This window comes from Panthera pardus, unplaced genomic scaffold (genome assembly GCF_024362965.1).
Source record: "Panthera pardus isolate Hobbes unplaced genomic scaffold, ASM2436296v1 HiC_scaffold_24, whole genome shotgun sequence".
NCBI classification, from domain to species: Eukaryota; Metazoa; Chordata; class Mammalia; order Carnivora; family Felidae; genus Panthera; species Panthera pardus.
Genome location: NW_026526810.1, coordinates 44,868,366 through 44,889,817, shown reverse-complemented (window position 1 = coordinate 44,889,817; position 21,452 = coordinate 44,868,366). Strand labels below are relative to the sequence as shown.

The window sequence follows — 21,452 nt, the reverse complement described above, 5'->3', positions numbered from 1 at the left end:
GAGTTTGAGCCCTGCATCAGGCTCTATGGGATAGCCCAGAGCCCAGATCCTGCTTCTAATTGTGTTTCCCTCTCTCTCTGCCCCTCCCCGACTCATGCTCTCTCTCTCCTTCAAAAATAAATAAACATTAAAAAATAAATAAACTTAAAACAACTACCAAGCGGGCTGATGAAAGAACTCAATATTCATGAATGAAATACAATGACATATCTGAGATTGTTTAAAAGTCTGGGTAAGGTGGGGTAAGGAATACAGATGAAACAAAATTGTCCAACCACTGAGTGATGGTTACATCAGAGTTCATTATACAGTTCTCATTATATTTGTAATGTGTTTAAAATTTTCCTTAATAAAGACATAAAAACAAAACAATCTATCCCTATTCCTACCCTCCCTCTCAAACAAAAAAACATACACACATATATGGGCCATTATTAACTGAGAAGCCATTGTGAAAAATGTTTTCTATTATACAAGGTGATTCAAATTAGAATGAAGCTATGATAGAATACACTGCTAGGTCCCACCCTATCAGGATGAAAAACACAGTAAAATACCTTTAAAGATGGATGACCTCATAGAAATATATAAACCATACCTGGTTCCTTACTCTTTATTTTAAGGTTATTTTTTTTTAGTAATCTCTATACCCAACACGGGGCTCAAAGCCACAACCCCAAAATCAAGAGTCACACACTCTTCCGAGTAAGCCAGTCAGACACCCCACCCCAATTCCTGTTCTTTGAAGAATTACACCACCAACCAACTCTTTAAAAATGTTCAGGCTAGTTTCCAGAACATCACTCAAGAAACAAAGGGTCCAACTTTCTTAAACCATGCACAAAAATAAATTCAAAATGAATGAAACACCTAAACGTGAGACAAGAAACCATAGAAATCCTAGAGGAGAACAAAGGCAACAACCTCTTTGATCTCAGCTGTAGCAACTTCTTATTAAGACAGTCACTGGAGGCAAGGGAAACAAAAGCAAAAATGAACTATTGGAACTGCATCAAGATAAAAAGCTTCTGCACAGCAAAGGAAGCAGTCAATAAAACTAAAAAAGCACCCATGGAATGGGAGAAGATATCTGCAAATGATGTATCAAATAAAGGGTTAGTATCCAAAATCTATAAAGAACTTATCAAACACCCAAGAAACAAATAACCCAGTGAAGAAATGGTCAGAAGACATGAATAGACATTTTTCCAAAAACGACATCCAGATGGCTAACAGACACACGAAAAGATGTTCAACATCACTCATCATGAGGGAAATACAAATCAAAACCACAATGAGATACCACCTCACATCTGTAAGAATGGCTAAAATTAACAACACAAGAAACAACAGGTGTTGGCAAGGATGTGGAGAACAGGGAACCCTTTTGCACTGTTGGTAGGAATTCAAACTGGTATTGCCACTCTGGAGAACAGTATGGAGGCTCCTCAAAAAATTAAAAATAGGGGCATCTGGGTGGCTCAGTTGGTTAAGCATCTGACTTTGGCTCAGGTCATGATCTCACAGTTCCTGAGTTCAAGCCCCTTCCTGGGCTTTCTGCTGTCAGCATGGAGCCCACTTTGGATCCTCTGTCTCCCTCTCTCTGCCCATCCCCCACTCACACATGCTCTATCTCTCAAAAATAAACAGAAAAAAAAATTTTTTAAAAGTTAACAATAGAAGCACGCTATGATCCAGCAATTTGCACTACTAGGTATTTACCCAAAAGATACAAAATTACAGAGTCAAAGGGATACATGCATCCTGATCTTTTTAGCAGCATTATCTGATCTTTATAGCAGCATTATCAACAATAGCCAAACTATGGAAAGAGTCCAAATGTCCATCAACTGATGAATAAAGATGTGGCACACACACACACACACACACACACACACACACACACACACACACATATATATATATGTGTATATCTACAATGGAATATACTCAGCCATCAAAAAGAATGAAATACTGGCACTTGCAATGATGTGGATGAAGTTAGAGCGTATTATGCTAAGTGAAGTCAGACAAAGACAAATACCATATTTCTCTGACATGTGAAATTTAATAAACAAAAAAGAGGAAAGAGGAAAGAGAGAGAGGGAAAAAAACACAAAAGATTCTTTTTTTTTTTCTGGGTTTCATGACCTCTTTATTTCAACAGCAGTCAAAATAGGTAAGAGACTTTTAAAAAGAGAACAAAATAATCACCAAAACTAAAAGGTAACCGACAGAATGGGAGAAGATATTTGCAAATCACATATCAGATAAAGGTTTAGTATTCAAAATCTATAAAGAACTTGTCAAACTCAACACCCAAAAAACAAATTAATCCAGGGAAGAAATGGGCAAAAGACATGAACAGACACTTCTCCAAAGATGACAGCCAGACAGCCAACCGACACATGAAAAAATGCTCAACATCACTCATCATCAGGGAAATACAAATCAAAACCACAATGAGGTACCACCTCATACCTGTCAGAATGGGAAAAATTAACAACTCAGGAAACAACAAAGGTTGGCAAGGATGCAGAGAAAGGGGAACACTTTTGCACTGTTGGTGGGAATGCAAACTGGTGCAGCCACTCTGGAAAACAGTACGAGGATCCTCAAAAAATTTAAAATAGAACTACTTTACGACCCAGTAATTGCTCTACTAAGGATTTATCCAAAGGATAAAAAAAATGCTGAATTGAAGGGGCACATACACCCGAATGTTTACAGCAGCACAACGAACAACAACCAAATTATGGAAAGAGCCCAAATGGCCATAGACTGATGAATGGATACAGGAGATGTGGTGTACCCGCGCGCGCGCGCGCGCACACACACACACACACACACACACACACACACACACACACACAAATGGAATATTACTTGGCAATCAAAAAGAATGAAATCTTCCCATCTGCAACATGGATGAAACTAGAGTGTATTATGCTAAGTGGAATAAGAGAGAGATAAATATCATATGATTTCTTTTAATATTTAGATATGAGTCTTACCCTTTTTTTTTTAATTTTTATTTTTTTTTGAGAGAGAGAGGGAGAGAGAGAGACAGAGCACGAGAGAGGGAGGGGCAGAGACAGAGGGAGACACAGAATCTGAAGCAGGCTCCAGACTCTGAGCTATCAGCACAGAGCCCAACGTGGGGTTTGAACCCACAAACCGCAAGATCATGACCTGAACTGAAGTCCGCCGCTTAACTGACTAAGCCACCCAGGTGCTCCAAATATGATATGACTTCACTCATATGTGGAATTTAAGAAACAAAACAGATGAACACAGGGGAAGGGAAGGAAAAATAAGATAAAAAGAGGGAGGGAAGCGAACTATAAGAGACTCTTAAATAGAACTAAGGGTTGCTGGAGGAGTACTGGGTGGGGGGACAGGCTAAATGGGTGATGGGCATTAACGAGGGCACTTGGCACTTGTTGATATGAGTACTGGGTATTATATGTAATGATCAATCACTATATTCTATTCCTTAAATTATTATACTATATGCTAAATTGGATTTAAAGAGAATTTAAATAAATAAATAAGACAGCGAACAAACTGAGGGTTGATGGTGGGAGGGGGGTGACGGATGGGCTAGATGGATGATGGAGGGCACTTGTGATGAGCACTGGGTGTTATTTGTAAATGATGAATCATTGAATTCTACTCCTAAAACCAATATTGCACTATATGTTAACTAACTGAAATTTGAATAAATATTTGAAAAAATAATGTAGCAAAAAAGAAAGCATCCAGGGTTATTTTCCATCACACACCATTAAAAAATAGTTACACACCAACCTTTTGTACTCTAAGCCTCAAAGTTTTAGAGTAAAACACTCATTTATAATCTTTGATGCCTATACTGGAGTCTGACACTCTATGGCCTGAAAATAGATATATTGGTATTTGCTGTACCCTAATAGAAGGGGAAATGCAAAAAATCAATAAGGAGTTAATAACAAACTACCACATTAATTTATATAAATGATGAGAAATAATGAAAAGTGGTAAAATAATGTTAGAGGCACTAAAACAAGCATGAAAAATTCATAGTCCTAACCTTATATCAATAGATACACAATCTCAAAGGAAAAATATTAACAGATGAGCTAATGGGGGAAGGGAAGAGGCAAGAAAAAGGACAGCAAAGTAAGTAAATAAATAACAGTCTAAAAACTATACCTATTAATTGTGCGACCCGGAGCAAGTTATTGGTGTCTATTTCCATTTTCTCATTTGATTTATATTTCCATTAAGAGGAAGGAATAAAAAAATAAAAAAATAAAAAAAAAAAAGGACTGGTAAAATTTCACTGAAAAGCTCTGGAAGTCAATGCATTTTGGATAGAAATAACTTGTATAAGGTTCTTTAGATGCTTGTAGATTTATCACACTTGAAGAGATGGAATTATTGTAAAAATTCAGCCCCTGAATTTTAAGAATGCCGGACTGCCACTTACCATTCAAACAGCATATGCAATATCCACTGAAAAATGAGGTATTTACATAGGCAATCTTTTGGATTTATGAATTGAAAAAGGATAGCTCCAGTGACAGTACTGTAAGTTCAACTGCTTTTTTTTTTTTTTTTTTTTTTTAATGTTTATTTTTATTTTTGAGAGAGACAGAGACACAATGCGAATGGGTTAGGGGCAGAGAGAGAGGGAGACACAGAACCCGAAGCAGGCTCCAGGCTGTCAGCACAAGGCCCGACGTGGGGCTCGAACCCACGAGCTGTGAGATCATGACCTGAGCTGAAGTCGGACGCTCAACCGACTGAGCCACCCAGGCGCCCCAGTTCAACTGCTTCTAATTCTTTGGTACAATTCAACTTTAAAGGATCTGCTTAAACTACACCCTCCTTGATTAAAGATTAGAGGCCCTCCGTGGAGAGACAAAGTATATCAAAGAGAAACATTAATAGGAACGTAGCATAACAAAAATCTCTCCTAGTAGTCAAAAGGGTAACCAGAAGGTATTAGTAATAAATTCTTTTTGTATATGATTTATTTATCCATAGATCAAAGAGCCTGAAGGACATCCTCCTGCAGGAAGTTGCTAGAACTTAACCCACAGTACATATGGAGGTAGTCATTCTAACCACCAAACCACAATGCTACTTACTTTGAAGGAAAAAGCTAATTAATTTAAGCATCAAAAACATACAAGAGTGAAAACAATGATGGAAAAGTGCCACCTTTACAGAGAAAAAGCTATATATTTCCTTCCTAAAAATATTCTGAAAAGACAATTTGTTTATGAAAAGAAAAACATAAATTATTCTGAAAAGCTCAAGTCTCAAGTGAATATCCCCAGGTTTTACTTTAGAAAAGGAAAAACTAAATGAGTAAAACATGGAAAAGTACCTTTAATTTTAACCTGGTTCGACCTTCTTCGTCTAGCATTTCCTCATCTTCAAATTCATCTTCGTAATACTGAGGATCAAAAGGTCTATAAATTGTTTTTAAAATAAAGTTATTAATTATATTTTATAAGGAACATTACAGCTATCTAATAACATCTCTATTAACATACTCCATTATACTAAAAATCATAATATAATGAAAAATCATAATGGTCAAATAAATATCTTCATGTTCAATTTCAAGGAAGTATTCAAATTACTGCCCCTTCTTGAAATTTGGTGCTAATACATACTGCTTGAAAAGCAAGGCTAAATATTCAAAATATTCTTTACTTTTATATGTCTTCCAAAGAACAGGGCATACCTGCTCTAGCTTTCTACATCATTTTACTAGGGAAAAAAAAATGAACCAAACTTATATGTTACTTAGTGAATAATATCCATCAACACTGTTTAACTGTCCCAAACCATTAGTTTTTCTACACCCACAATGGCAGCTAAAGTGGACACGTTTAGTATCTCTAGCACATTCCACCACTCCCAATTTCAGCTTTTTCAGGGCTGCACTAGTTGAAAAACACCCAAAGGCTTGCAATCTCTATTAATTCATAAGAACGTATCAACTGCTAAAAACAATTACAAACATTAAAAGTCTCCTTTAACATCAGTCCATACTTTTTCTATCACCAGATATGCTTACTTTTTCAGAGACACATGATTGATATTCCATTTTGTGATTAGCCAACTAATGTAAAATCAGAAAAATATCAACATTCCACATATTTCTATCCAACATCTAGGAACGCCTTTTTTCTTGCTTTCTTTTCTTTTTTTTTTTTAAGAAACGCTTTTAGGGGTGCCTGGGTGGCTCAGTCGGTTGAGCGTCCGACTTCAGCTCAGGTCACGATCTCACGGTCTGTGAGTTCAAGCCCCGCGTCGGGCTCTGGGCTGATGGCCCAGAGCCTGGGGCCTGCTTCCGATTTTCTGTGTCTCCCTCTCTCTCTGCCCCTCCCCCGTTCATGCTCTGTCTCTCTCTGTCTCAAAAATAAATAAACGTTAAAAATTTTTTTTTTTTTTTAAAAAGAAACACTTTTAACTGATCCCCTTACCTGGGCTCTACACTGAGAAAGTTGGGCAGTTTAACAAAATACAAGTCATTTCCTAAATCAGTGTTTACTTTGGGTATTTCTACTTCTATTCTGGTCTCAGGAATTGGCTCCTCCTCCTGTTGATCCTGAGGCAATCCATTTTCATCCTAGTAAAAGAAACAGAATTTTAGAGCTTGATAGAACCTTAGAAATGGTCTAGTCTAGCTCAACTTCCACACTTTAATGACTTAGGTAGACAAGAAGGATATTGGGGCTCTGGAGCTAAAACAGCCCTCAGTCCCCATCCCGACCCATCCAGCCCCCACCAAAAACCACAAGGGAAACAAGATCAGTTCAGAAGCATCAATGTAAGAAAAGATGTCTTAAAAAAAAAAAACAAAAAAAAAACCCTTTTGTGACAAATCTGTCTTCCACATATTCACCAACAAGAGTCACTCTTTCAATTAAAATGAGAGAAGATTATCAACAGTACACACTTCTTGGCATGAACAAGAAAGACATTTAAGTCAGTTTTTCCAGGGGTGCCTGGGTGGCTCAGTCGGTTAAGCGTCCGACTTCGGCTCAGGTCATGATCTCACGGTCTGTGAGTTCGAGCCCCGCGTCGGGCTCTGTGCTCAGAGCCTGGAGCCTGCTTCAGATTCTGTGTCTCCCTCTCTCTCTAACCCTCCCCTGTTCATGCTCTGTCTCTGTCTCAAAAATAAATAAACATTAAAAAAAATTTAAAAAAATAAAAAAAATAAATCAGTTTTTCCAGTCACAGATCGCTGCAGTCTCCTCTCTTACAGCATGGCACCAACCTCATGCCAGGCACGCACTTACTTTTTCTTTATATCCAGTTTCCCCCAGTGGTAACACTTTGTAAAAACTATATAGCAACCAGATTGACCTTGATATAATCAATACAGAACATTTCCATCATTACAAAGATTCATATCACCTTTTTATAGCTACATCCACTTTGTCCTTACCCTCATCCCTTCTAAATCTCAGGCAATCACTAAGCTCTTCTCCATTTCTGTAAGTTTGTCATTTCAAGAATACTATGTAAGTGGAATCATAGAGTGCGTAACTTTTTGGGGTTGGCTTTTTCTCACACTGCATACCCTGGACTTTCATCCAAGTTCTTGTGTGTATCAATACTTCAACCTTTTCATTGCTGAATGGCATTCCCGTAGATGAATGTACCAGGGTGGTTACTCCTACTCCCCTTTATAAACATGTGTTCCCTACATAACTAAGAAAGTCATCTGTTCATTGTACTTTTATATTGCAAAAGAGTTAGCAACTTCCTCTTCTTGGCATAAAAGAGATCCTTAATCTCTGAAACATTTACTTAGCCTTCAATAAGGGCACAGTTCACCCTGGCAATTTTACTTACAACAGGCTGTCCTGGAGTAGGTGGTTTATCTTCACCATCACTTCCTGAAGATATATCATCTGCACCTCCAAACAGATCCATGGTTCCACTGTTATCTGTAATATAGAGGGAAAATTCACAGTATTAATATACATTACAAAAGTTCTTCAAAGTTATCCCTTCCACATATTCCCAAGGTTTCTGGACCAGGCACCAGGAAACTACACAAACACAACTCTGAACCTGGCTCTCAAAGATGTGACCAGAGTACCTATGGAGGGGGAAGGGGGCAAATTCAGGGAAAGGCAAGGCTGTAGAGGAAACATTTATTTTCCCTTCATTTTCTGCAACCTGTTCTTCCGTTTTCCTTTATTCTCCAGGAGCCCAAATGTCCTCCTACAGTCTAGATACTCACATTTGGGGCTCAAGCTCTCAATACAGGCCTATTCTCTACACAGTCCCTCAAGTTTTAAAAATGCAGGCCCCTGTCTATCCAGGCCCCTCTCATCAGAGGCAGAACTTCAGCTAAGTTTGGTAAAACAACAACAATAATCTGTAATAAGCCAATAAACAAAAGGTAGAGGAGGGGGTGAAAGAAAGATAGGAGGGTGGTCAGAAAGTAGACTGCTTGAAACTGAGATTATAGAGCAGTTACAATCATTGGCAATGATATAGTCTACAATAAAACCATGAGAGAGAGCTACTGAGACAAAGGGGAGAAAAAAATCCCTGAAAAAAAGGAGAGGCAACACACTAGAATGGCCCCAATCCAGAACATTGACAACACTAAATGCTGGCAAAAATGTGGAGCAACAGGAACTCTCAATCATTGTTCACAGGAATGCAAATGCGACAGCTACTTTAGAAGACAGCCTGGCAGTTTCTTAGAAAGCTAAACAAACTCTCACCATATGCTCTAACAATCATGCTCCTTGGTATTTACCCAAAGGAGTTGCAAACTTATGTCCACACTAAAACCTGCAAACAAATGTTTACAGCAGCTTTATTCATATTTGCCAAAACTTGGAAGTAACCAAGATGTCCTTCAGTAGGTGAATGGATAAACTGGTACATCCAAAGGAATATTACTCAGTCCTAAAAAAAAAAAAGTAAGTGGTCAAGCCATAAAAGACATGGAGGAAATGCACATTACTAAGTAAAAGAAGCCAATCAGAAAAGGCTACGTTCTATATAACTCCAATTATATGACATTCTGGAAAAGGCAAAACTATGGAATCAATAAAAAGATCAGCAATTGCCAGACATTAGGTGCAAGGAGAGATGAATAGGTAGAACATGAGGGGTTTTAGGACAGTGAAACTAACTCCTCGATATGATACCATAATGATGGATACAGGTCACTCACATTTGTCCAAACACACAAAATGTACAACACCAAGAGTGAACTAGAGTGAACCGTAATATAAACTATGGGCTTTGGATAATGACGTATCAGTGTAGGTTCACCAATTGTAATACATGTACTGCTCTGGTGGGGGATGCTGATAATGAGGTAGATTATGCATGTGTGAGGGCAGGAGGTATGTGGGAAATCTCTGTATCTTCCCCCAATTCCAGAGTGAACCCTAAACTGCTCTAAAACACAAACAACTCTAAAAAAATAAAGCCATAATAATTAAAATTAAAAAAAAAAAAAAAAAAAAAGGAGAGGCAAGGAAGGTCCAGGTTCTGCCAAGTTCATCTGTATGATAAAATCAAAATGAAAATACCACCCAACTCATGTCCCTTCTGATTCATTTTCTTCCTAGTTCTTAACACCATCTGACATACTGTATGTTTAATTTACTTCGTGTCATTATCAGTCTCCCTAACCTACCCTGACCCTACCAGAATGTTGATCATTGCTACATTCCCAGCACTCAGAACAGTACTAGTACACAGATTCCCAATAAACAACTGAGCTAAATAAAAGAATGAATATATCGAATTCTGATACCAACCCTCTAAGACAGCTAGCATCATCTCCCTTTTACAGATCAGAAAACTGAAGGGTAGTAAATAACTGATTTGACCAAACTTCATACAGCTGAAAAGTGGAGCCACAGAGATTCTAACTTGGATCATCTGATTCCAAAGTCCAGGCACATAACCACTAGCTACAGATCCAAAGTAAATCCCACAACTTCAGCTACAGATCTTTAAGTAAATCCCACAACTTCCTGTTCTGCCAGCTCTCTCCTTTTCTCTCTAGTTGACCCTCTATTTGCTTTACTTATAGTGTTACTTACAATAATTTATATAAGCTATTTAACATTAATGCCTAATTACCATTAACACAATGGTTGTGTGTAATGAAACTATCAAATTTATGTTTGTGGAAACTTTTACACTAACATCTGTATTGTACAGCAATCTGCCATTTGTTTTTGGTTTTTTTTTTTCAACGTTTTTTATTTATTTTTGGGACAGAGAGAGAGACAGAGCACGAACGGGGGAGGGGCAGAGAGAGAGGGAGACACAGAATTGGAAACAGGCTCCAGGCTCCGAGCCATCAGCCCAGAGCCCGACGCGGGGCTCGAACTCACGAACCGCGAGATCGTGACCTGGCTGCAGTCGGACGCTTAACCGACTGCGCCACCCAGGCGCCCCGCAATCTGCCATTTGAAACAGTCACCCATAGAGATGAACAGGCAGATCTTTTATCCTTTTAACAAACCTACCTTACCTAATCCTGGGTTTTTATGACTTCTTCATCTAACCCATAGCTTTAAAGAATCAAGTCCTTCTTGTGTTATTAACCTACTAAGGAATTAAGAACAAGTTGTCCTGAAACTATCAGTAGTCAAACTAAAGAAATGGACATTGCCTCCTCAATCAAAGCCTCAGCCTCCTAACAACAGATTTATCTAACTATAAATGAAGAAGCAGAGGGGTGGGGCTGGCTCTATCAGTAGAGCATGCGATGCTTGATCTCAGGGTCATGTGTTCAAGCCCCACGCTGGGCATAGAGCGTAGGTTAAAAAAAAAAAGAAGAAAAAAGCAGCAGCAACAGGTTCTTCTCCAACTGATTAAGCATAAATGATTTCTCATATCTGTACAACTTCCCTGTGTACACTAAGTGTATCCACACTCTTTTCCCATGGATCTTGCAGTCTGGGGTAAATGTCCAGAGTCAACAGTGCACTACAGTTAAATGAAGAAAGAGACAGAAATATATATATATATATGTAAAAGAAGTAACTGGAATACCTTTTGGTACCTCAGTGTCACTATCTGCTTCTGAATCAGAGGCAATTGCATTCTTGCGTTTCATCCGTAAAACTTCATCTTCACTGTCACTGCCCCTTGCAGATTCTGTAAGGGTAGAATTAGAAGTTCTTCATAATCACAGTCATATCTTAACTTTGAATTCTGTGCTTTAAAAGCAACACTGGGGATAAACAAACTGTGGTGTACCCATACAATGGAAAAGTACTCAGTAATAAATAAGAATGAACTACTGATACATGTAACAATTTAGATAAATCTCAAATGCATCATGCTACGTTAAAGAAGTCTAAATTAAAGAAAAAAGGCTACATACTACATCTGATTCCATTTTACTAATGACATTCTCCCAAAGACAAAAGTGCAGTGAGAAAACAGATCAGTAATTGTCAGGGGACAGTGGTGGAGAAAGGATGTGACTACAAAAGGGACAGAATGAGGGAGTTTCTTAGGTTAACAGAACTGTTCTGCGTCCTGACTGTGGGATGGTTACACAAAGATATTTATGTGTTAACATTACTAGAACTGTACATACACATACAAACTGTAGTTAATTTAAAAATAAAATTAATTCAAGGAACATTATTTTCTATAAGCAGAAAAACCTGATAGAATGAAAAAAGTGGTACTGAAACTTATGACCAAATTTATATAGGACTCATTACAAAAAAAAGAAAAACAGAGGTAAAAACATTGCAATCAATGGAAGAGACAAATACAGTTGAACATGGAGGTTAGGGACACTGGCCCCCCCCCCCCCCCACACACACACACACACACAACACACAGTCAAAAATCCACAAATAATGTCTGACTCCCCCAAAACAACTACTGACACCCTATTGTTCACTGGAAGCCTTCCTGACAACATAAACAGTTAACACACATTTGGTATGTTACTCTGTATTCTTACAACAAAGCTAGAAAAAAGAAAATATTAAGAAAATCATAAAATACATTTATAATAACGTACTATATTTAATGAAAAACTTGCATATAAGTAGACCCACAGAGTTCAAACCCATGTTGTTCAAGAGTCAACTGTATGTCACTATCTCTGGATGGTACAACTATTTCCCTAATTGTCAACTTCAAGAAAACCACGTCGATCTAGGTTAAGAGTTAAGCAGAATAACCAGCTATAAGATTCCCCACCATAACCCTAGCCTTAGGTTAGTCTGCTATTATTGGGGAAGTAATGCATGAACTTTAATGATTCTGCTACCAGTACAAATAACTCTACCCAAAACTAGTTATTGAATACTTATTGCAGTCCTGTAGTCTAGATAGACCTTTATCTATCTCTCGAAATTCTTTGGCCTCCTCCTAAATAATGCCAAAATGTGGTCTTGAATGCCATCCTGTGAATATGTATTAGAGGATTAAAGGCCCTCTCCCCCATATCTAAGCTAAGATGACAGGATCAATATGTGAGTATAATCAATCACCTATGGAAATGAAACAATCTAGGTATTACTTAAGAATTCTAACCTAACCAAGGTGACTTTTACAATGCAAAGAAACAAGATCTCCAAATTTCAATATTCTATATGAAGAATGTGTTAACTTGAGAAGAACAGTGTACATAACTATTATAGAAGGGAGTCAGTAGCCAAAGTTAGGCTATGTGTTTCCTGCAGCTTTAAGAAATAAGTATTCTAACCCAAGCACATCTCTCTAGAGGATGCATGTGTCAAGCTACTAAAGCTCACTGAGATCATCCAGCCACGTTTTCATCTTCTGGATGTTATACTCCCCAGGCAACCTCCTGATATTACCATTTGGTATCCAATGTCGATTTTCCCCAACAGCAAGTATACAATGACAAGAGAGAAATAACTGATCCTCTCAAAATCAATAATTTTGCAATTCAATGTTTATAAATTAGTTTCTTATACTATCAGTATAAGTGACTAGTTTGAATGAACTCCTTGGAGCCTAATTACCTCTGGATGATCAAATTTTGGATCTCAAAAACCTTGAGCTGGAGTATGAGATTTACAAGTCAGTACAACTACCCTATGGAGATTTTCAATGGCATTGCTTTTTTTCCCCAGGCAAATCTATTCTCACCTGAAGCATGCTTCTCAGTTACCCACAGAAATGGAACCAACTCCATTCATTACCTAGCTACTAAAGCACCATATATCTTTCCTGAAGACTGTCCTCTTTTTTTCTTGATCTATCATCAATTAACAAATGATGGTAGATAAAAATAAATGGATTATTAGGGGGAAAAATTTAAAGCAAAACATACACTTAGAAAGGGTTGAAATGGAGGAACAGAAGAGAAAAACAGGTACTAAAGGTGGGCATGGATACTGTACCACTGCTGTATATGGACGCTTCTACTAAACCATTTTGGTTCTCATAAATGCATTACCTGATTTCTGGTCCTGTTCCTCTTCATCATCTGAATGCCTGTGTTCTTCATCTGAGGCCTGTGGCCTTTCATCATCAGAATTTTGCATTTTCTCCTCATCAGACATCTGTGGCCGTTCTTCATCATCAGAATTCTGTTTCTCGTCATCATTATCAGAAGCTGCTGGCCGTTCATCATCAGAATTAGCCTTCTCCTCTTCTGACAGTTGTCTCTCATCATCTGAAAGCTGAGGCCTGTCCTCATCATCTGTGTTTTGCATTTTCTCATCATCATCAGAATTCTGCAGCTTATCTTCATCAGATCCTTGTGCCCTCTCTTCATCATCGGAATTTTGTATCTTTTCTTCATCATCTGACTGGTCGCTTTTATCTTCTCTGTCCCATTTTTCATCATCTGAATGTGCTTTTTCAGAACCTTCTGCTTCTGAATGATGGCTCCCTCCATCTGATCTATGACCTTCATCTTCATCATCATTATGAGCTTCTGATCCACTGTGCTGATCTACATCTGAGGGGTCATTGTCTTCATGGTCAGAACGCTCAGAAGCTTCTGACCTATTGTCTGATCTTTCAGAGTGATTATCACTCCCACTGTGATGTGAAGCTCCCTCATCCTCACTGTCATCTCCAAACAGTTCCTTATTACTTGGCTTTCCTGAATCACCTCTTTCATCTTGCTCACTTTCACTTCCAGAGGCATTACTGCCAGAAGCAACATTCTCTTGATCAGAATCCGAGTCTGATCCAGAATCCGAATCTATGAGATCATATAAACACAGAATGATGTCAGTGAAAAAGGCAAGGTAAAGAGCACCAAAAGTCAATCTCAACATAAAAGGAATGAGAAAACATGTCAAAAACCATCAGAATCAATTTTCTCTCTACTCAGGAAACTAACCAAAAGCTGCAGCAACCAGGGGAATTCTTAACAAAAAAAACCAGGTGAACTCCAATAAAACTTTGTGATGTTTTAATTTATCCTGTTCCTCCACTCCAACCCCAACTCCCCAGCTCAATAATGCCTTAAAAATAGCCCAAATTTCTGGTACATGGACCACTACTAGAGGGAGCAGAAGGGACCTCATTCACAAAGAATCATGGTTGTTAGTTTTGATCTGCCTGGTGGATCACTGGACTGGCTCAAAGGGCTGACTTTATCTCACTTAGAAGTCTCTCAAAGGCAGCTACCTAGGAATGTTTACCAAAAACATTTACAGGCAAATGTATTAGTTGCCACTGCCTGGGATAATGGATAGTAGTTGTGGCAAGTAATTAACTAAGAAGCTTTGGGGCAAGTAATTAAGAGGAAAGGCTGGAGAATTACATCATTCAGAGAGTAAGGGCTTTTACAAGCTCTCACATATTCCTAGAGATCTGGAAGGCCACATACTTGCCCAGGGTTGTGCACATGCCCAGGAAAGAATTTAGAGGGTACTAAGCTCTCACTTCCAGTTGACCTTCAGGTTCTGTGCTTAAAGCAAAAGATGAAGGCAAAAACAGGTTGTAAACTGCCGGGTTGAGAGTTGAAAGCCTGCCCAACACAGAGACCCAACTGCAAAGACTGGGAGGTTTTTTTTTGTTTTGTCTTATTTTGTTTGTTGTTGTTGTTGTTTTGTTTTTGGTTCTAGGCATTTAAGGATATCTCTGTCTAATCACAAGCTGACCACTATGTTAAAGGGCAGAGATTTTAGTGGCCACACACAACAAAGATTGTGGGCTTTACTAAACTAGTTCAAAAGAATCACTAAACAATAACTACTGCAACAAACAGCAACAACAAATCCTGAGGAAGGGAGAGAATTTGATTTCCTGAGTTACCACATTATAATACTCAAAATGACAAGTTATCAACAAAAAAACTATAAAGAAATACAAAGAACCAAGGAAGTATGACCCATATGTATGAAAAAAGGCTAGAAACTATCCCAGAAGAAGCCCAGACAATGAAAATGATGTTTTACCAAATAGAAAATATCAATAAAAAGATTTTTTTTAAAACATATTATTTAAAAAGAGCCAAAAAGAAATTCTGGAGTTGAAAAATACAATAAATGAAGTGAAAATTCATTAGGGAGCTAAAGAACAGATGTAAGCAGGAAGTAGGCAGAATCAGTAAACTTTAGAAGTCAATGAAGATTAAGTGAGGAACAGAAGAGAAAAAAATTAAGAAAAATAAAATCTAAAAGATTTGTGGGATACCATCAAGTGTACCAACATATACATAATGGGAGTCCCAGAAGAAGAAAGGGCAGAAAGATTATTTGAAGAAATAATGGTCAAACACATCCCAAATGTGATCAAAGACATTCAAGAAACTTAGTGAATGCCAAATAGGATAAAATTAAAGAGATCCACACCTACACACGGCATTATCAAACAGTTAAAGACAAAGGCAAAAAAAAAAAAAAAAAAGAATGCTGAAAGCAGCAAGAGAAGCAATTTGTTCCACACAAGGAATTCTCGATAACAATGATTTCTTGTCAGAAACCATGGAAACGAGAAGGCAGTGGGTTAACATATCCAAAACACTGGAACAAAGACTGTCAACCAAGAATTATATTCCCAGCAAAACTAGACTTCAGAATGAAAGCGTGACAGAAGTGACAGAAGAAAAAAATACAGAAATCAGACTTCTTCAAAAAGAAAAACTTCTATACAAAAGACATTATCAAGAAACTGAAAAAACAACAAAAAGAATAGGACAAAATATTTGCAAACCATGTATCTGCTAAGTGTCTAGTACCCAGACATCCAGATACATAAACAATGTTTACTACTCAACAAAAAGACTACACAATTAAAAAGTGGACAAAGGACGTGAAATGACATTTGTCCAAAGTCATACATACCAATGGCCAATGAGCACATGAGAAGTCTATTCCACATCATTAGCCATTAGGAAATGCAAATTGAATTCACAATGAGATATCACTTGACACCAACAGAGATGGCTACATTAAAAAAAAAGAAAAATGTACAATAAGTGTTACTGAGGATGTGAAAAAAAAAAATGAAACCCTCGAACATTGCTGGTAGTAATGTAAAATGGTCTGGTCCTTCTGGAAAATGGTGTAATTCCTCAAAAGTTAAACACAGAATTACCATATGACTCGGCAATTCCACCCCTATGTATACACTCAAAAGAATTGAAAACAGGCATTCAAATACTTGTACACAAATGTTCATAGCAGGGGCACCTGGGTGGCTCAGTCAGTAAGTGCCTGACTTCAGATCAGGTCATGATCACATGGTTTGTGAGTTTGAGTGCCGCATCATCCGGCCCTGCACCAACAGCTGAGCCTAGAGCCTGCTTTGGCTCTTCTGCCCCCTCTCCCTATCCCTCCCCAACTTGTGCACTTGCTCGCTCCTTCTCAAAAATAAATAAATAAACTTAAATACAGTTCATAGCAGCACTACTCAAACAGCCAAAAGATGGAAACATTGTAAATGTGCTAAATACCCAATTGCTCACTTTGAAACCATTAATTTTAGAGGCACCTGGCTGGTTCAGTCAGTTAAGCATCTGACTTAGGTTCGGGTCATGGTCTAACAGTTCATGAGTTCGAGCCCCACATCGAACTCTTTGGATCCTCTGTACCCCTCTGTCTCTCTGCCCCTCCCCCACCTGCACTCTCCCTCTGTCTCTCAAAATAAATAAACTTTAAAAAAAATTTAAAAAATGGTTAATTTTATATGAATTTCACATCAATAAAAAACAAACTGGCAAAACTGAGACATTCCCAGACAAAAACAGAGTTTACTGCTAGTAGGCCTGCCTCCTAAACGAAGCCTGTCCAGCTTAAATGAAATGACAGCAGTTTGAATCCACGTGAGGAAATAAAGAATAAGGAAACTAAATAGGTAATTATAAAAGTTAACATCAATGTATTTCTAGGAACTCCTTTCTTGATTAGATTTCAAACACAGTAACATAAAACAGTAATTATAAAACCACATCACTGGGAAGTCAATGTATAAAGATGTAATTTGTGACAATAACAACAAAGGCAAGAGAGGATGAACTATGTAGAAAAAAATGTTCCTGTACTGCTAAAATTAAGTTGATATTAATCCAAACTAGATTATTATAATTCAAGATGTTAACTGTAATCACCAGAGTAACCGCTAAGAAAAAAACTAAAAACTATACAGAAAAATAAACAAGAAGGAATAGTACCCTAAAAGAAAATCAGTCTTAAAAAAAATAGACTGGGCGCCTGGGCGGCTCAGTCAGGTAAGCCTCCAATCTTGATTTTGGCTCAGGTCATGGTCTCACAGTTTCTGGGACTGAGCCCCACATCAGGCTCTACACTGACGGCGTGGAGCCTGCTTTGGATCCTCTGTCTCCCTCTCTCTGCCCCTCCCTCCCCTCTCAAAATAAATAAATAAAAACTTTAAAAGGGGGGGGGGGAGAGCAATATACAAATTGAGGAACAAAAAAGGTATGACATATAGAAAACAAATAGCAAAATGGCAAAAGTGCTTCCTTATCAATAATTATTTTAAACAGAAATGATTAACTTCTCCAATGAAAAGGCAGGAATTGGCAAAATGAATTTCTATTTAATTTTTTACTTTTTTGCAAATTATCTGCAAGAGTCTCACTTTATTATTTTTTTTAATATGAAATTTATTATCAAATTGGTTTCTATACAACACCCAGTGCTCATCCCAACAGGTGCCCTCCTCAATGCCCATCACCCACTTTCCCCTCCCTCCCACCCACCGCCCCATCAACCCTCAGTTTATTCTCAGTTTTTAAGAGTCTCTTATGGTTTGCCTCCTTCCCTCTCTGTAACTTTTCCCCCTCCCCCTCCCCCACGGTCTTCTGTTAAGTTTCTCAGGATCCACATAAGAGTGAAAACATATGGTATCTGTCTTTCTCTGTATGACTTATTTCACTTAGCATAACACTCTCCAGTTCCATCCACGTTGCTACAAAAGGCCATATTTCATTCTTTCTCATTGACAAGTAGTATTCCATCGTATATATAAACCACATCTTCTTTATCCATTCATCAGTTGATGGACATTTAGGCTCTTTCCATAATTCAGCTATGGTTGAAAGTGCTGCTATAAACATTGGGGTACAAGTGCCCCTATGCATCGGCAACCGCATACCCAAATAGGTTGAAAGTGAAAGGATGGAAAAAGATACTCCATGTAAATAGTAACGAAAAGAGAGCTATAGTGGTTATACTAATATTAAACAAAATAAATCTTAAGACAAAATTGTTACAAGATAAAAAAGGACATTATGAAATAAAAGGGCCCATCTGACATGAAGATATAATAGTTGTAAACATATATGCACCTAAAAACAAAAACTGACAGAACTGAAGGGAGAAATAGTCCAAAAATAACAGTTGGAAACTTCAATAGTCCACTTACAATAACAGCCAGAACTAGGCAGAAGATCAATGAGGAAACAGAGAACTTAAATAATACTATAAACCAACCACACATATAGACATCAATAGAACACTCCACTACCATCATTCTTTCCAAGTGCACACTGAACATTTTCCAGGTTAGAGCATATGTTACGATCCAAAACAAATTTCAGTACATTTAAGAAGGTTGAAAACATGTGAAGTATCTTTACTGACAATAATGGAATGAAAATGAATTCAGTAACAGAGGCAAATCTCGAAAATTCACAAGTGGATATTAAACAATGCACTCAATCACGGGCTCAAAGAAGAAATCACAAAGCAAATTACAAGTATTTTCCGATGAATGAAAATGAAAATACAGGATGCCAAAAGGTAAGGGATGTAGAGAAAGCAGTGCTGAAAGGGAAATCTGTAGCTGTAAACACCTACATTAAAAAAAGAGAAATCTCGGGGCATCTGGGTGGCTCAAACATCCAATTTGGGCTCAGGTCATGATCTCGCAGTTCATGAGTTTGAGCCCCACACTGGGTTCTGTGCTGACAGCTCAGAGCTTGGAGCCTGCTTCAGATTCTGTGTCTCCCTCTCTCTCTCTCTGTCCCTCCCCTGCTCATACTCTGTCTCTCTCTCTCTCTCAGAAATAAACATTTTTTAAAAAATTAAAAAAAAAAAAAGAGAGAAATCTCAGGGGAGCCTGGCTGGCTCAGTAGGTAGAGTGTCTGAATCTTGATCTCAAAGTCATGAGTTCAAGCCCCATGATGGGCATAGAGCTTACTGGGGAAAAAATAAAAAATAAATCCAACAGGGGCACCTGGGTGGCTCACTTAGTTGAGCGTCCGACTTTGGCTCAGGTCATGATCTCACAGTTTGTGAGTTTGAGCCCCACATTGGGCTCTGTGCTGACAGCTCAGAACCTGGAGCCTGCTGCGGATTCTGTGTCTCCCTCTCTCTCTACCCCTTCCCCGCTCACACTCTATCTCTGTCTCAAAAATAAATAAATATTAAAAAAAATTAAAAAAAAACAAAACAAAACCAACAAACACCCAGGACCAGAAGATGGCTTCACTCATGAATCCTATCAAATGTTTAAAGAATTAATGCTTATTCTTCTCAAACTCTTTGAAGCAAAGGGAACAGTTCCTAATCCATTCTATGAGGCCAGCATTATCCTGATACCAAAACCAAAGATGTCATGAATAAAGAAAACTACAGACCAATAAGCCTTATGAATACAAATGCAAAAATACTAAACAAAATACTAGCAAACTGAACCCAACAGCATATTAAAAGGATATGACAAAGTGGGAGCTATCCTAGGAATAAATGGTGGTTCAAGATTATTGTGACCATATTAACCAATTAAAGCAAAGTAAGCATTTTTTTTTTTTTTTTAATTTTAGAGAGAAAGAAGGAGCAAGCCCAAGCAGGGGAAAGACCGGCAGAAGGAGAGAAGGGGAGAGAGCGGGGGAGAGAGCGGGAGAGAGAGGGAGGGGAAGGGAGGGGAAAGGGAGGGAGGGGAAGGGAGGGGAAAGGGAGGGAGGGGAAGGGAGGGGAAAGGGGGGGGAGGGGGAGAGAGGGGGGGAGAGAGAGGGGGGGAGAGAGGGAGGGAGGGAGGGAGGGAGAGGGAGAGGGAGAGGGAGAGAGAGAGAGAGAATATCTTAAGCAGGCTCAGCACAGAGCCCAACATAGGGCTTAATCCCACAACCCTGGGATCATGACCTGAGCAGAAATCAAGAGTCAGATGCTCAACCAACTAAGCCACCCAGGCACCCCAAGAAAAGTGAGCATTTTTAAAAAATGTTTGTTTATTTTTGAGAGAGAGCACAGGCGAGGGAGAGGCAGAGAGGCAGAGAGACAGAGAGAAGGAGACGGAGAATCCAAAGCAGGCTCCAGGCCCTGAGCTGTGAGCACAGAGCCCTATGTGGGGCTAGAACCAACACACCATGAGATCATGACCTAAGCCAAAGTCAGATGCTTAACCAACTGAGCCACCCAGGTGCCCCCAAAAGTGAGCATTTTAATTGATGGAGAAAAGACATTTGACAAAATCCAACACCCTTTCATGATAAAACTACTCAACAAACTAGGGATAAAAGGGAATTTTCTCAACCTGAAAAAGGGCATCTACAAAAACCCACAGCTAATATATGTAATTGTGATGGCACGGATGCTTTCTCCCTAAGATCAAGAACAAGACTAGCATATCCATTCTCACCACTTGGATACAACATTGTACAGAAAGTTGTAGCTGCGGCAATTAGGCAAGAAAAAGAAATAAAAACATCCAAATTGCAAAAGTGGTAAAACTATCCCTATTTGCACATGACAAGATCTCTTATGTAGAAAATCCTAAAGAATGCACGCACAAAAAACCAATTACAGCTAGTACAGTCAGCAAGGTTGCAAGATAGAGGATACACATACAAAAATCAGTTATATTTCTATACACTAGCAATGAACAATTCAAAAATGAAATTAAGATAACAACTTCACCTGAGATAGTATTCAAAAGACTAGAATACTTAGGAGTAAATTGAACTCAGGAGGTGCAAGATTTTTACAATTAAAGCTACAAAACACTGTTGAAAGAAATAAGACACCTGACAC

At 38.3% G+C, this 21,452-nt stretch overlaps 1 protein-coding gene across 6 annotated transcripts in view; it reads right to left on the bottom strand.

The window, feature by feature from the left end:
• LEO1 (LEO1 homolog, Paf1/RNA polymerase II complex component) overlaps positions 1–21,452 on the bottom strand; it is a 76,017-nt gene that overhangs the window by 16,285 nt on the left and 38,280 nt on the right. For 5 of the 6 annotated variants that reach the window (XM_019442107.2, XM_053889059.1, XM_053889061.1 and 2 more), the window contains 5 exons: positions 13,454–14,209; positions 11,053–11,157; positions 7,864–7,958; positions 6,486–6,631; positions 5,378–5,462 (listed from right to left, as the gene is read on the bottom strand). In XM_019442107.2, the coding sequence (XP_019297652.1) occupies positions 5,378–5,462; positions 6,486–6,631; positions 7,864–7,958; positions 11,053–11,157; positions 13,454–14,209 (1,187 nt within the window). Of the gene's footprint in view, positions 1–5,377; positions 5,463–6,485; positions 6,632–7,863; positions 7,959–11,052; positions 11,158–13,453; positions 14,210–16,301; positions 16,354–21,452 lie in introns of those variants that run through there. The other variant, XM_053889062.1, reaches the window with a different exon arrangement.